The 11,698-nt window shown below is 41.8% G+C and overlaps 1 protein-coding gene across 2 annotated transcripts; it reads left to right on the top strand.

The window, feature by feature from the left end:
- Window positions 1–6,200: 6,200 nt before the first annotated feature.
- Window positions 6,201–11,268, top strand: RPL31 (ribosomal protein L31). 2 transcript variants are annotated; one of them, XM_078602787.1, is made up of 5 exons: window positions 6,201–6,415; window positions 7,774–7,877; window positions 8,828–8,953; window positions 9,909–10,021; window positions 11,195–11,268. In XM_078602787.1, exons 2-5 carry the CDS (start codon window positions 7,774–7,776, stop codon window positions 11,224–11,226), a joined length of 375 nt encoding a protein of 124 aa, XP_078458913.1. In that variant the 5' UTR covers window positions 6,201–6,415; the 3' UTR covers window positions 11,227–11,268. The 2 variants fall into 2 exon arrangements, with proteins under 2 accessions (XP_078458913.1, XP_078458912.1); XM_078602786.1 differs by lacking the exon at window positions 6,201–6,415 and having other exon boundaries at window positions 7,751–7,877.
- The last annotated feature ends 430 nt before the right edge of the window (window positions 11,269–11,698 follow it).

The following is an 11,698-nucleotide window of genomic DNA, read 5'->3' on the forward strand; positions in this document are numbered from 1 at the left end:
TGAGTGGGCATAACAGTGCGCAACAATCATTCACTCCGGGTGGAACAATGAGCCGGGGTGGTGGTGGGGGTGGGTGTCACGTGCGGTGTGTGAATGGGGCTGATAAGTGGCGACTCGTTATGAATTGCTCCAATCTGCGGCAAAGTCATTCCGTGCAAATTCATGACGCAAAACTTGTCCGTTAACTCACCTCCACCCGACGCAGCCAATTAGAATATATTAGATAGTACGGATTTGTCGCGCGGGTTAACGACGCGTTCATATTTTACGCGATCGAATAATGTTGGTCGCGCAAAGGCTCCTTGTTAAATTGACAGCGCAAATTGGCAAGTGTGCTCTTGGGCTTGCACCTGATTGCACATTCCGCAATCGCCTTACCGCAGTAATTTAATTGTCGCATTAAACTGCTCCTGTATTTTGTTAATATTTTTTTTATTACGGGTTTTAATTAAAGTTACTTCCATTTGTACCGAGCTGCTCCTGACGCAATTCCCTGCCTCAAGCACCTGCTCAATGTTAAATTATAGTTACTGTTCTACATCGCCTTTGGCGTCCTCTGGTCTAACACCGTTAGAGACGAGGCTCAAAAGAAAGCTGTCTCTGGTGTGGACCAATCAGTTCCAAAGACAATCCATATATTATCAGAGTATGTTTTTTGTTTGCATTCTGACCACAAGCATTGTGGTTATTGCATACATGATTCCTTGTAAAAGGTTTCAGTTTGGTGTTTTAACATCTTAACACATGTTTTGTTGCCATAAAACAGGGGGAAACCTATTATCAAAGAAGAACAATTGAGTATATTGGATATGCTATTCATATTCAGTTACTATTCATTCTTTTTTTTATTTACGCGTGCTAATTTTTGCTTACAAAGAGCCACCCACCGAGTAGACGGAGTCTGTGCAGGTGGCGAGGTGGAGTATCTATCACTGCACGCGCTGGACAAGAGATGGAGTGATATGGTACAGGAGGACGTGGGGCTGGGTGGATTTGCCGATGACTGGTACCAGCGGTGTCAAGATCGTCCTCTGTGGAGGAGGTTCGTGAAGGACGCTACTGGGGAGTTGGAGGCAGTCGCCCTTCAGCAGCAACAATGGAGGGCAGAGGAGCGACGCTCACAACAACGAGCGGAGCGCCGGGCGGTTAAAACAAAGAGAGCTTGCACGGTGGAGAGCACAGTTTATGCATATGCCAGTCATGCCATTAATCTCAGTCAGTCAACCCACGGCACCTGGGTCTGTTCCATGACATGTAGCCACAAAGTGCACCTAGCCTGGCACAAGTGCCGTGGTGACGTCACCGCCACTTAGTGGTGAACGTCGGTTGTGTGTTTTTGCAGTATCACAACGGAGAGTCGCGAGAGATGACGCTGCGGTTCGAGGGAGGCGTTCACCCAGCAGACGATGATTGACCGCGGATGATGGTGATGAATTGTCGCTCGCAAGCCGACACATTGTTTACCCCAGGACATTGCAGACGATCTGCAGTGCATGCAGGCAATCGGCCCGGAGAGCGTCGTGCTCTGCTCAATCCCATTACTTCTCGTAATTGGCAATTGGCTTTAAGTAAATGAAAAAAAATCGGAGAAGTTTCTTAATTCAAGACGTTTTTTTAAAAATACAATACTTTATGTTGTATCCTAATAAATATGATCTATACTATAATTAGTCGCCTGCCTCAACGCTCTGAAATCGCTGCTAATGCTGTGGTTACAATTTCCGTGAATTCTGCGAGACTGTTTCGTCTAATCCATACCGTGATTAGCCACCGTACTGCAGGTTAAAACTCCTGAATATACAAACACGTTCCTTCAGAGTGGGCAGTTAGGAACTTGGTTGGACAGCGCATTCGTGCACGACAGACAAATATGCACGACAGACAGACAAATAATCCCTGGTGGGCAGTGTGGAACCTATTGTTCCTACCTGTATAATGTAAAAAATTATGTCAACTCAGAAAATGTCATCATATATATTAAATAAAATCTAAATTACAATTCCTTAAAGGAGAAACAAATACGAATGAATAACAATTGAATGATTACCTTACCAATCTATTATATAATTACAATACCCTCCCCCTCTCCACCTCAAATCACTGCACCAGATTAGGTTACATTATGACGTCACCCTGCTGCTGCTCTATTTAAGACCGGGAGCAAGTGGAGGGCTTCACCATTCTGGCAAATTGAAAATACAGTACTATACAGATGTCTTGTGATCCTCCGTTAATAATCTATAAACTCAAAAATTGTTGTTTAAAGTAAGGTTAATTTAAAACAGAAATTAATATGCAAAGGCAAAATTATATAATGGGGTTCAATTGATTGGAGGTCACAAGACATCTGGACCATCCTGGACAATCTATGCCTCCAGTTTCCTGGCTTGCTGCTGGCTGGGCTTTCCACCCCAACAATAACTCTGTTACGAGCCGTTGCCGACTAAAACTAGCTGAGTAACTGGCGATACCGGATATATTCCTTATAACGCATACAAATCGAATTGAAGAATACGTTCTGAAGGCAACGCTGATTATAATCATGGGAAGCGATGCCGAAGAGGTGGGAGTAACGAATGCAGGAGACTGACCACGGTTCATTAAAATCGCTCAAACTTTTCAATTTGTGCGCCGATTAATGTGTTTATTTCGTCTTGGAATTTTTTTTGCAGAAAAAACATTATTTGTAGTGCAGGATGACGAAAAGAGTGGGAATTAAAGTTTTCTTATTTTTCGCTGGAGAGCAACGTGTTTTTCCGACTCGTTATATTACGTTTTATTTTACAGCACACGTTGTAGCGATTGGGAAAACGGTAATCATCGTCCCTTACAGCCATAAACTTAGGAGCTTCCTGAAAAAAAGTTTTAACTTCGGCTTTCCCGGGGAAACAAATGGTTCAACAGCAGTAGTAGCAATAATAATATATTACATGAGGGCTGCATTGATTTGCATAGCTGTCAACCTATACTGTTTACCCATTTTTTTGAACAGGGAAATTGAGTTTTCAGGTCCATACGGCGTACAGCCGTTTCAATACGGGCAAAAAAATGTTATCTATTTGTTTGTGTTTCTCCCTTGTTGCTTCGTGACTATCATTGTTTGATTGCATTGGTATTCCTAGTTTAATTAAGAACAAAATATGTATTAAATAGAAAACTCCCAATTTTGAACATTGTAAATAGCCATTAAATTATATATTTAGATTATTTTGCGTCTATAAACTTTCAATATTAGAAGCCACTTACAACGAGCTATCATTTGTGGCCAGGTCGCGTCTGAAAAGTAAGCTAATATTTCAGTGGGCTTTACATGGTAAGATAAAAACAAAGTTTGGTTTCATCTGCATATTTTTTAAAGTGATTTGTTTACCTTTCCAATGCTAATCTAGATTTGAAATTTTCGTGAATGCAGGGATCCATACTCTTTGGTTCTTTTGGTAAAGTCACGTAGGTATAAAATAAATTAAATCACGACGTTTCGATCGCAACACAAGCAATCATCATCAAGTGGGAAAACCACAGCAATATTTATTTCTCGATTTAAAGCTTTCGTGACTGCCGGGATTCATCTTCTTGGTTCTTTCGGTAAAGTCACGTAGAAGGGAAGTAATAAAATAATAAAAATAAAACATAATAAAACAATTCTCACGATGTTTCGGCCACAACGCAAGCAGCCGTCCTCAGGCGAAGAATGAAACACCACCAAGCTTGGAGCGTATATTTAAGCTGGGTTAGAGGGGGGGAGGTGGGAAGAAGAGCGCCTAGACAAAATAATTTGCATATCAAGAGGAATTCAGCATATGGAAAATGCGTAGGAGGTGGGCTGGGGGGGTTCCAAATCAATACTATGCCTGTGCATTATGCAGGATTAGCAGCATCAAAGGGGGGGGAGGGGGGTAGCATTAACAAAGGAAAGGAATGTTAATAGTATGTAGCTGCAGTTACTAAACAACCACGTAAAAAACTAAAGTATAAACTGCATAACAAACTAAAGTATAAACTACATAGCATCATCAGTATACTTACTATATTCTACAATAAGCTGAGTTACTAACAGTAAGTAATACATACAAAATTCTACGTTGTAAAAAATTATATAATATGCTTCCATCTAAACTTTATTCTCTTACATCACACGAGTCTACACCGTACTATATGCTGCCATAGACAAACCCAACATTAAATTACATACTGTATTGCTATAAACCACCCTATACCTTATACATTTTAATATAACACTATGTATTATTCTACCCACCCTAATGTGTATCGAAATGGTTTATTTCGTCCTTCCAGTGATTGCTAAGCCAGAATCCATCTTCTCGGTTAAAATTGTCTCTGTGTTTGTATATGTGGATCGCCTCATGAACGAATCTGGCTATCATGAGAGATTCGTTCATGAGGCGATCCACATATACAAACACAGAGACAATTTTAACCGAGAAGATGGATTCTGGCTTAGCAATCACTGGAAGGACGTAATAAACCATTTCGATACACATTAGGGTGGGTAGAATAATACATAGTGTTATATTAAAATGTATAAGGTATTGGGTGGTTTATAGCAATACAGTATATAATTTAATGTTGGGTTTGTCTATGGCAGCATATAGTACGGTGTAGACTCGTGTGATGTAAGAGAATAAAGTTTAGATGGAAGCATATTATATAATTTTTTACAACGTAGAATTTTGTATGTATTACTTACTGTTAGTAACTCAGCTTATTGTAGAATATAGTAAGTATACTGATGATGCTATGTAGTTTATACTTTAGTTTGTTATGCAGTTTATACTTTAGTTTTTTACGTGGTTGTTTAGTAACTGCAGCTACATACTATTAACATTCCTTTCCTTTGTTAATGCTACCCCCCTCCCCCCCCCCTTTGATGCTGCTAATCCTGCATAATGCACAGGCATAGTATTGATTTGGAACCCCCCCAGCCCACCTCCTACGCATTTTCCATATGCTGAATTCCTCTTGATATGCTAATTATTTTGTCTAGGCGCTCTTCTTCCCACCTCCCCCCCTCTAACCCAGCTTAAATATACGCTCCAAGCTTGGTGGTGTTTCATTCTTCGCCTGAGGACGGCTGCTTGCGTTGTGGCCGAAACGTCGTGAGAATTGTTTTATTATGTTTTATTTTTATTATTTTATTACTTCCCTTCTACGTGACTTTACCGAAAGAACCAAGAAGAATATTTATTTCCCTATACTTTGCACTCCCGTCGTGTTTTTGTATTTGTTTGTTGTTTGTTGTTTTAACGTTCTGATCCGCCCCCTTATGGGACAATTGTACAAAAAGAGCTTTAGCGCATCAGATTCCTCCAGGATACACGGACTCTACTTACGAACACTCGACTTACGAATTATTAATAATTTGTCTACATTGGCCTTCAAATGAGTTCGATAGTCCGGCGGCGGACTATTTATTTGCTTAAACACGTTAATAGTATTAATCCTTGATCGTGTCTGCGTGGATTAAATATCAGCCGTTCTATACGATTGGGGGGGGGGGGTGCGTCAAGCGTGCGTACGTACGCAGGTGGGGGGGGGGGGGTAAAAAGTACGCGTGCAGTACAGGGAGGGAAAAGGGGTTCAAGTTTTGACAGATTTTTGCGTACCTACTAAATAGATGGCCCCTTATATCGAGTTGCCTGTTCGAACCGAGAGTCACGCAATGGATGGCGGTGGTGGCATCTCCATTTGCAGAACGTGAACAACCAGTTGCGTGTACAGGAGATTAAACAACTGTGAAAGTCATCCATTCCCCGTGTTTCGTGTACATGCCGTGCAACTTGTTTGGAATCGACAGGGAGTAAAGCTGGACTTACGCACAAATCGACTTTAGGGGCCGTCCATAAAGGACGTCACGCGATTTTGGACGATTGTTGACCCCCCCCCCTCGTCACACGGCGTCATAAAAAGTCAGACCCCCCCCCTAAAATATGACGTCACAAAGCTCTGCCCCCCTCCCCCCAAAACAAATAAAGCATGCTTCAAATCGCTTTAAACTATTGCCATTAATGTGCCGCTGCACTCTGATGTTGTAGGAGAAAACATTTATCAAAAAGTCTATTTAATTAAGTAGAACGTGTTGTCTATATTTATTTAAAGTTGCGCATTTTGATGTGACGTCACATTTCTCAAACCCCCCCCCCCTCGTCACACATCGTCACAAATGTCTGACCCCCCCCCCCCCCTAGGTGCGTGACGTCATTTATGGACGGCCCCTTACGAACAGACGTCTGGAACCAAACTCGTTCGTAAGTAGAGGACTCCCTACAACAATGAGATGCCTGGAAGGGAAAACCTCCGCTCTGGCAAGGCGACCCAGCCCGTCAGCCCCGCCCCCGAGGCATAACCCCGCTCCCACAATCCTTTGCGCTTCTCTTCGACATCAGCGGCGGCGAAGGTGAGATGCCGGCCTAGCGTCGCGCCGTCGCAATCCGTCGCCATCGGCTCGCCCCGCGCACAAAATTCCCTCGCAGTTCCATCCCCGTTACGTCTCGAAATGTTGTCCATCGCGGCAGACGTGTATTGACGGGTGGACGATTGTCGCATCGGATCTGGATGCCGTGGGATGTGATGGAGGCGCCGTGTATGCGCGCGCGGGTCTGTGTTGTAGTTTGGGTTCCGGGCCGGCTGCGAGGGTGAAATGGTTCTGACTTGATTATAACTCGCGTAATGGTGAACCTCTTGTGAGCAAAGCGCGTGTGCTGTACCCCTGCGTAATCGTAACATGTCGCTTAGGTTAGACATGAAATGTATATGCGGCCGGTAATGTTGACTTATGAGAGTGGTGCATATTGAGGCCTAGCGAAGGCTTCTCGTGAGTGCGGTTCCAGTGAGTCAAAATGGTTATAAGAGCAACGAACATTGTACCAATGGAATGCGTAACAACAATCTGTAGGGTTATCGCATACATGCCACGTTTCTCGATTTGTATTTATTTGAAGTGGAGCTTGTGCGTTAAGAGGCTATACATTTGTGATTTACGGCGTGGGTAATTATATTGAACTCTTTAACAGTTATCTCAAGTTAATGAGTGGCCCTCACGAGAATCGATGTCATCGGTACGAACTGTTATGATTGTGAAAGATAATGCAAACCCAAAAGCAAAGCTGTGCGTTTAAAAAAAAAAGTGAATCAACCCTTAATGTTTCAAGACTTGTTGCCAGTTTCGTAAATTTTGCTCCGAATCGATCCAGCCCACCCATTCACCAACCCGCACTGATCACTGTGGTGAAGTATGGTTTCACCACACTGATGGAGGCCTGAAGCAACGAGTGGATTCAGAATGGCTATAATTTTCCCCCAATGATAGGTCTTAACACATCCAGATATTTACGTGTCCCTGTGTAAAAGAAGCATGGGAAAGCGTTCACCTTTTGTTGGTCCCGAGCCAGTGATGCATATTAAATATTCACAGTTTGAGGGCGTTTTACAACCTCGAATGTCCTGTGCGTATGATGACACTAAGTGATTGTAATATCACTGGAGAGTCATGGAATGTACCAGTGATGGCAATTCTATACGGGACCAGCACTTTAAGTGTACACACTTTGAACGTGGAACCAAAGACGATGAAGAGTGATAAAAAATTAGGTCACTGAAAACTTGGTTTGTGATTGCACGTGAACAGAGTATGTTAAACTCATTTCGCACCGTACGTAGTCAACCGTGCAAATCGGAGGTGGGCAGGCCTTAATCTGTTTGAGTGAGATTGACGCCTCGTAATGTAATGATTCATGGTGGATGTGTGTGTTACAGATGGCGCCAGCCAAGAAGGGTGGCGAGAAAAAGACTCGTTCCACCATGAACGAGGTGGTGACCCGCGAGTACACCATCAACGTCCACAAGCGCATCCATGGCATGTGAGTCTCACTGGAGGTGTGCACATGCGGGGCATGGTTGGGAGAGCTGTACCCTGTGGCTCATGGCAACACCTGAGCAATCCCATGTCACATAACCCAGTTGTAAATGTGAAGAGAGACTATCCTCTCTGTGGAATTTGCTTAACTGGTCCAGGGCTGTCAACATCGGAAGTCCCAGTTGAAGACCCCCACCTATTTAAAAATGCATCTCTCTTTTTAGTTTGCTGTTGTCTCAAGGATTTCTCTCCCCAGTTTCTTCACACTTATTTGACTCCTTTACATGGATGTTATTCTTAATATCCAGTAAGGGTGCATTAGACTTATACATGATAAACAAGCGAGTGCCATCCAATGCTCTTTAGAGCTCTTTTGAGCATTGGGTGGCACTTGCCCGATAGTGTATTACTGGGGTAAATTGACATTGATTTCAAAATAACAGTAAATGTAGGGTGGGGTGATGCAAATGTATATTTTGGCTGCGTGACCAGATGCCACAATCCAGAATGCTCCTGGGTTTTAGGACTGACTTTAATTAAGTCATTATAGATTAGAGACAGTTATGTACTTTTTGTGTGTATGAATGCTAACTGAATATTGCATTCTACGCGACGTGCCAGGTTGATGGTTGTTGGACAGCAGGCGTCATAATATGTTAAAAGCTGGAGATTTAACAACTGCTGGCTTAATATACATATTTTAAAGAGTTTCTTGACTGGGGTGACATGAGAGTGGATGGTGATGAACGTGACGTGAGTATAGCATATTCTTGGATCTTTCGGTAAAATCACGTAGAAGGGAAATAATAAAAAATAAAACATAATAATTGTTTTATTTAACTTATTTTTATTTTATTATTTCCCTTCTACGTGACTTTACCGAAAGATCCAAGAAGATGAATCCCTGCAATCACGAAAGCTTTAAATTGAGTATGGCATGCTGTGGACCCACAGTGGCTTCAAGAAGCGTGCTCCCCGCGCCATCAAGGAGATCCGCAAGTTTGCCGAGAAGGAGATGGGCACTCCCGACGTGCGCATTGATACTCGTCTCAACAAGGCGGTGTGGAGCAAGGGTGTGCGGTGAGGCTGCTGCTGCTGCATCCACTCCCACGCACTCCCAACTTACCTCCAACCACGCCTGTGCTAGACACAAAAATATCAGTCTGATGGTTTCCCACTTAGCCTGACGTGGAAACCCCTTTTCAGTCTGCTGAAAGTGGATATTGTCTACTGGGTTAGTCGGTCATCCTTGTGAAATTGAAACATGATAATGGGCCTTTGTGCACTGTTCGTTTGCACAGTTTTGATCCATGTTTTTGGGTTGGGCCACAATAATTGAATGCAAATTTTTTGTAATTTCCTCTCCACCACCTGATACAAATGTCACGTTTATAAACATTACTTATTCGAGCCAATGTATTGATCAAATTGATGGATACATTTCACCAGTGGCTTGGGACTTTTCATGTCTGAATTCAACATCAATATATGTTTTGCACACTGCTTTGAGCTTCATCAGATAGTGAGCTTGGAAATAAAGTGCTGTGTATCTGCTGTGACATTAACTGCCAAAGTTTGGGTAATTTACATTTTAGTTATTTTTATTTGGTTTTAATGTTATTTCAGGTATTTGTAAAGTTTATTTTAATCAAAGGACTTGGAAGTTATGATTGGTGTGCTTTATGGTATTGCTTTGTGTGGGTAGTTGGTTTGTCATTTAGTTGTTAGGTTACATATTCTCTTTGTTTGAGTGTTGGTGATTGAGTGCGGATTGTAATATAGTTGAAATATTTACTTATTGATGTGGTTCTAAGCAGAACTTGGTTTATAACTTTTCTCTATTGAAGTTTAATTTCTTTGTCAAGCAAGTTGAGCTCAATTTCCACCATTGAACTGCAGAGCATTAAATGTTGATGAAGCTTTACAAAAATAAATTAACTGCTAGCTGCAGATGGAATGTCTCGTGACACGATGCCCTTCTGGATTATATTTGGGGAAACGTTTAAAACAAGCTCTATGGGCTGTTACCCTGCAGGAACGTGCCGTACCGGATCCGTGTGCGGCTCTCCAGGAAGAGGAATGAGGATGAAGATTCCCCAAACAAGCTGTACACCCTTGTCACCTTCGTGCCCACCACCTCCTTCAAAGGTAAAGTTGTGCACTTGCCTCCTTTGTCAGCCACTAAGCAACCACCAGTGATACATTGATAGCTCTGCTATTGAAAATCAGTAATGGACACTCATGGAAATAAGTGTTGATAGCATGGTATAAATCTTGCAGAATGCAGTTTGTCCTTCCCTCACCTCCGATTATCTTGGTTGGCTACCTACGGTGCGAGAAGTTCAACATATGTTGGTCTATTTCCTTATTTTTCGAAATTGTTCATTCACCAAATCTCTCCATTTCTATGGCAATGTCGTGGCTAGCCAGGCATACAAGCACAAATGGGATTTTTTAAAAAGTGGTGCATATGCATTGAAACAAGGGGACATGATGCTCGGTGTATTTGGGGCTTTAGTTATAGGAACATGTCAAGATATACTTGGCCTAAGCCTGTAGTTTTCAATCCCAAGTACAAATTATGATGGTATGATGAACTATAACTTATAAAAGGATCACCTGCTTTGTATAAAGTCAGCAGTTCGCTGTAACTTTTACAAGCTCAATGTGGGTGGTCTGGAATGCTATCGCCAATAAACTGCAACTTGGATCATTACCTGTGAGATCTGCACTCAAAACTGCCACTGCTATGCAGTGGCCTCAAATCAAATGCATCTCTCCGGATGTCCGCTGCAAAGTATGATCTTGAGTTTTGATTATAGTCTGCTGATCTTTCAAGGTGCATTGAAAAATGTTGATACTCCTGCTGTTATGGAGTAACTCATGCAGCCAGCTATGGCTGCAAAGATGGATTGCACATGTTATGTATATCGTTTATTGTAAAATTTGAATCAGTTCCTATGATCACTGTTACATTGTTTTATAGCTTTATTTTAGTGATTTCGAAAACGTATGGTTAAGCCATGTTTGTTGAATATAAATTGTCTTATGGTTGTTTGACTTGCATCCCACTGGGATTTTTTCACATAGCGTTGATATGCAGTTTTTTTTCTGGAAAATTTAGCTGGTTTTTCCTGGATGTTTCTGTTGCTCGTCGTCACTTTAAGATGTTCTTTGTTCATGTTTTGTTGCGGTAGCAACCGAGTCAAGAGCCGCATGGCTCACAGGCCTACACCTAATGAATGAAACTGATTTTTTTTTAGCTCAAGTAGTAGAAAAGTTCTGCTATGCGTGCCTAACTTTTTTTCCCTCTCTTTACAGGTCTCCAGACCGTCAATGTGGATGAAAGTTAGATATTTTCAAACCATACATGAATAAACTGTCATTCCCCATCACATGACTGTGCGTTTCATTGTTGAAAGGAAAAATTATGGTTTCCATCAGCCTATTTCAGACAGTGCAGAATGGCTAGCATACCATCAAGTTGAAATAGTGTTGTGCACATTTACACCTATATACAATCAGATGAAAATGCTACTATATAGGACTGCACAGGTTTGCGTGGCTTTTAAATGTGGCTAAATGACAACACTGATTATGCCATAAAAGAACCAGGCTTTGTGTAAATACAAAGTCATTTTAATAACATCAAGGCAAGGGACTGGATAAAGCTGACAGGATTGCACATTAAAAACAAATCTAAAGCAGTTTTTTTTTACTTATTGAACAAAGTACAAGCTATACAAAATGGAAAATAGCTGTGTACACTGGAAATTCACAAAACTTAAAATGCAGTCTTAACCCTACCTACCTAAGTCAAACCAA

This window comes from Lampetra planeri, chromosome 19 (genome assembly GCF_965212315.1).
Source record: "Lampetra planeri chromosome 19, kcLamPlan1.2.h2, whole genome shotgun sequence".
Lineage (NCBI taxonomy): Eukaryota > Metazoa > Chordata > Hyperoartia > Petromyzontiformes > Petromyzontidae > Lampetra > Lampetra planeri.

Coding starts and splice junctions, on each gene's coding strand:
- RPL31 (XM_078602786.1), top strand. CDS start 7,759: ATGTGTGTGTTACAGATGGCGCCAGCCAAGAAGGGTGGCGAGAAAAAG. Junction 7,878..8,827: donor CACAAGCGCATCCATGGCAT/GTGAGTCTCACT, acceptor GTGGACCCACAG/TGGCTTCAAGAAGCGTGCTC. Junction 10,022..11,194: donor GCCCACCACCTCCTTCAAAG/GTAAAGTTGTGC, acceptor CTCTCTTTACAG/GTCTCCAGACCGTCAATGTG.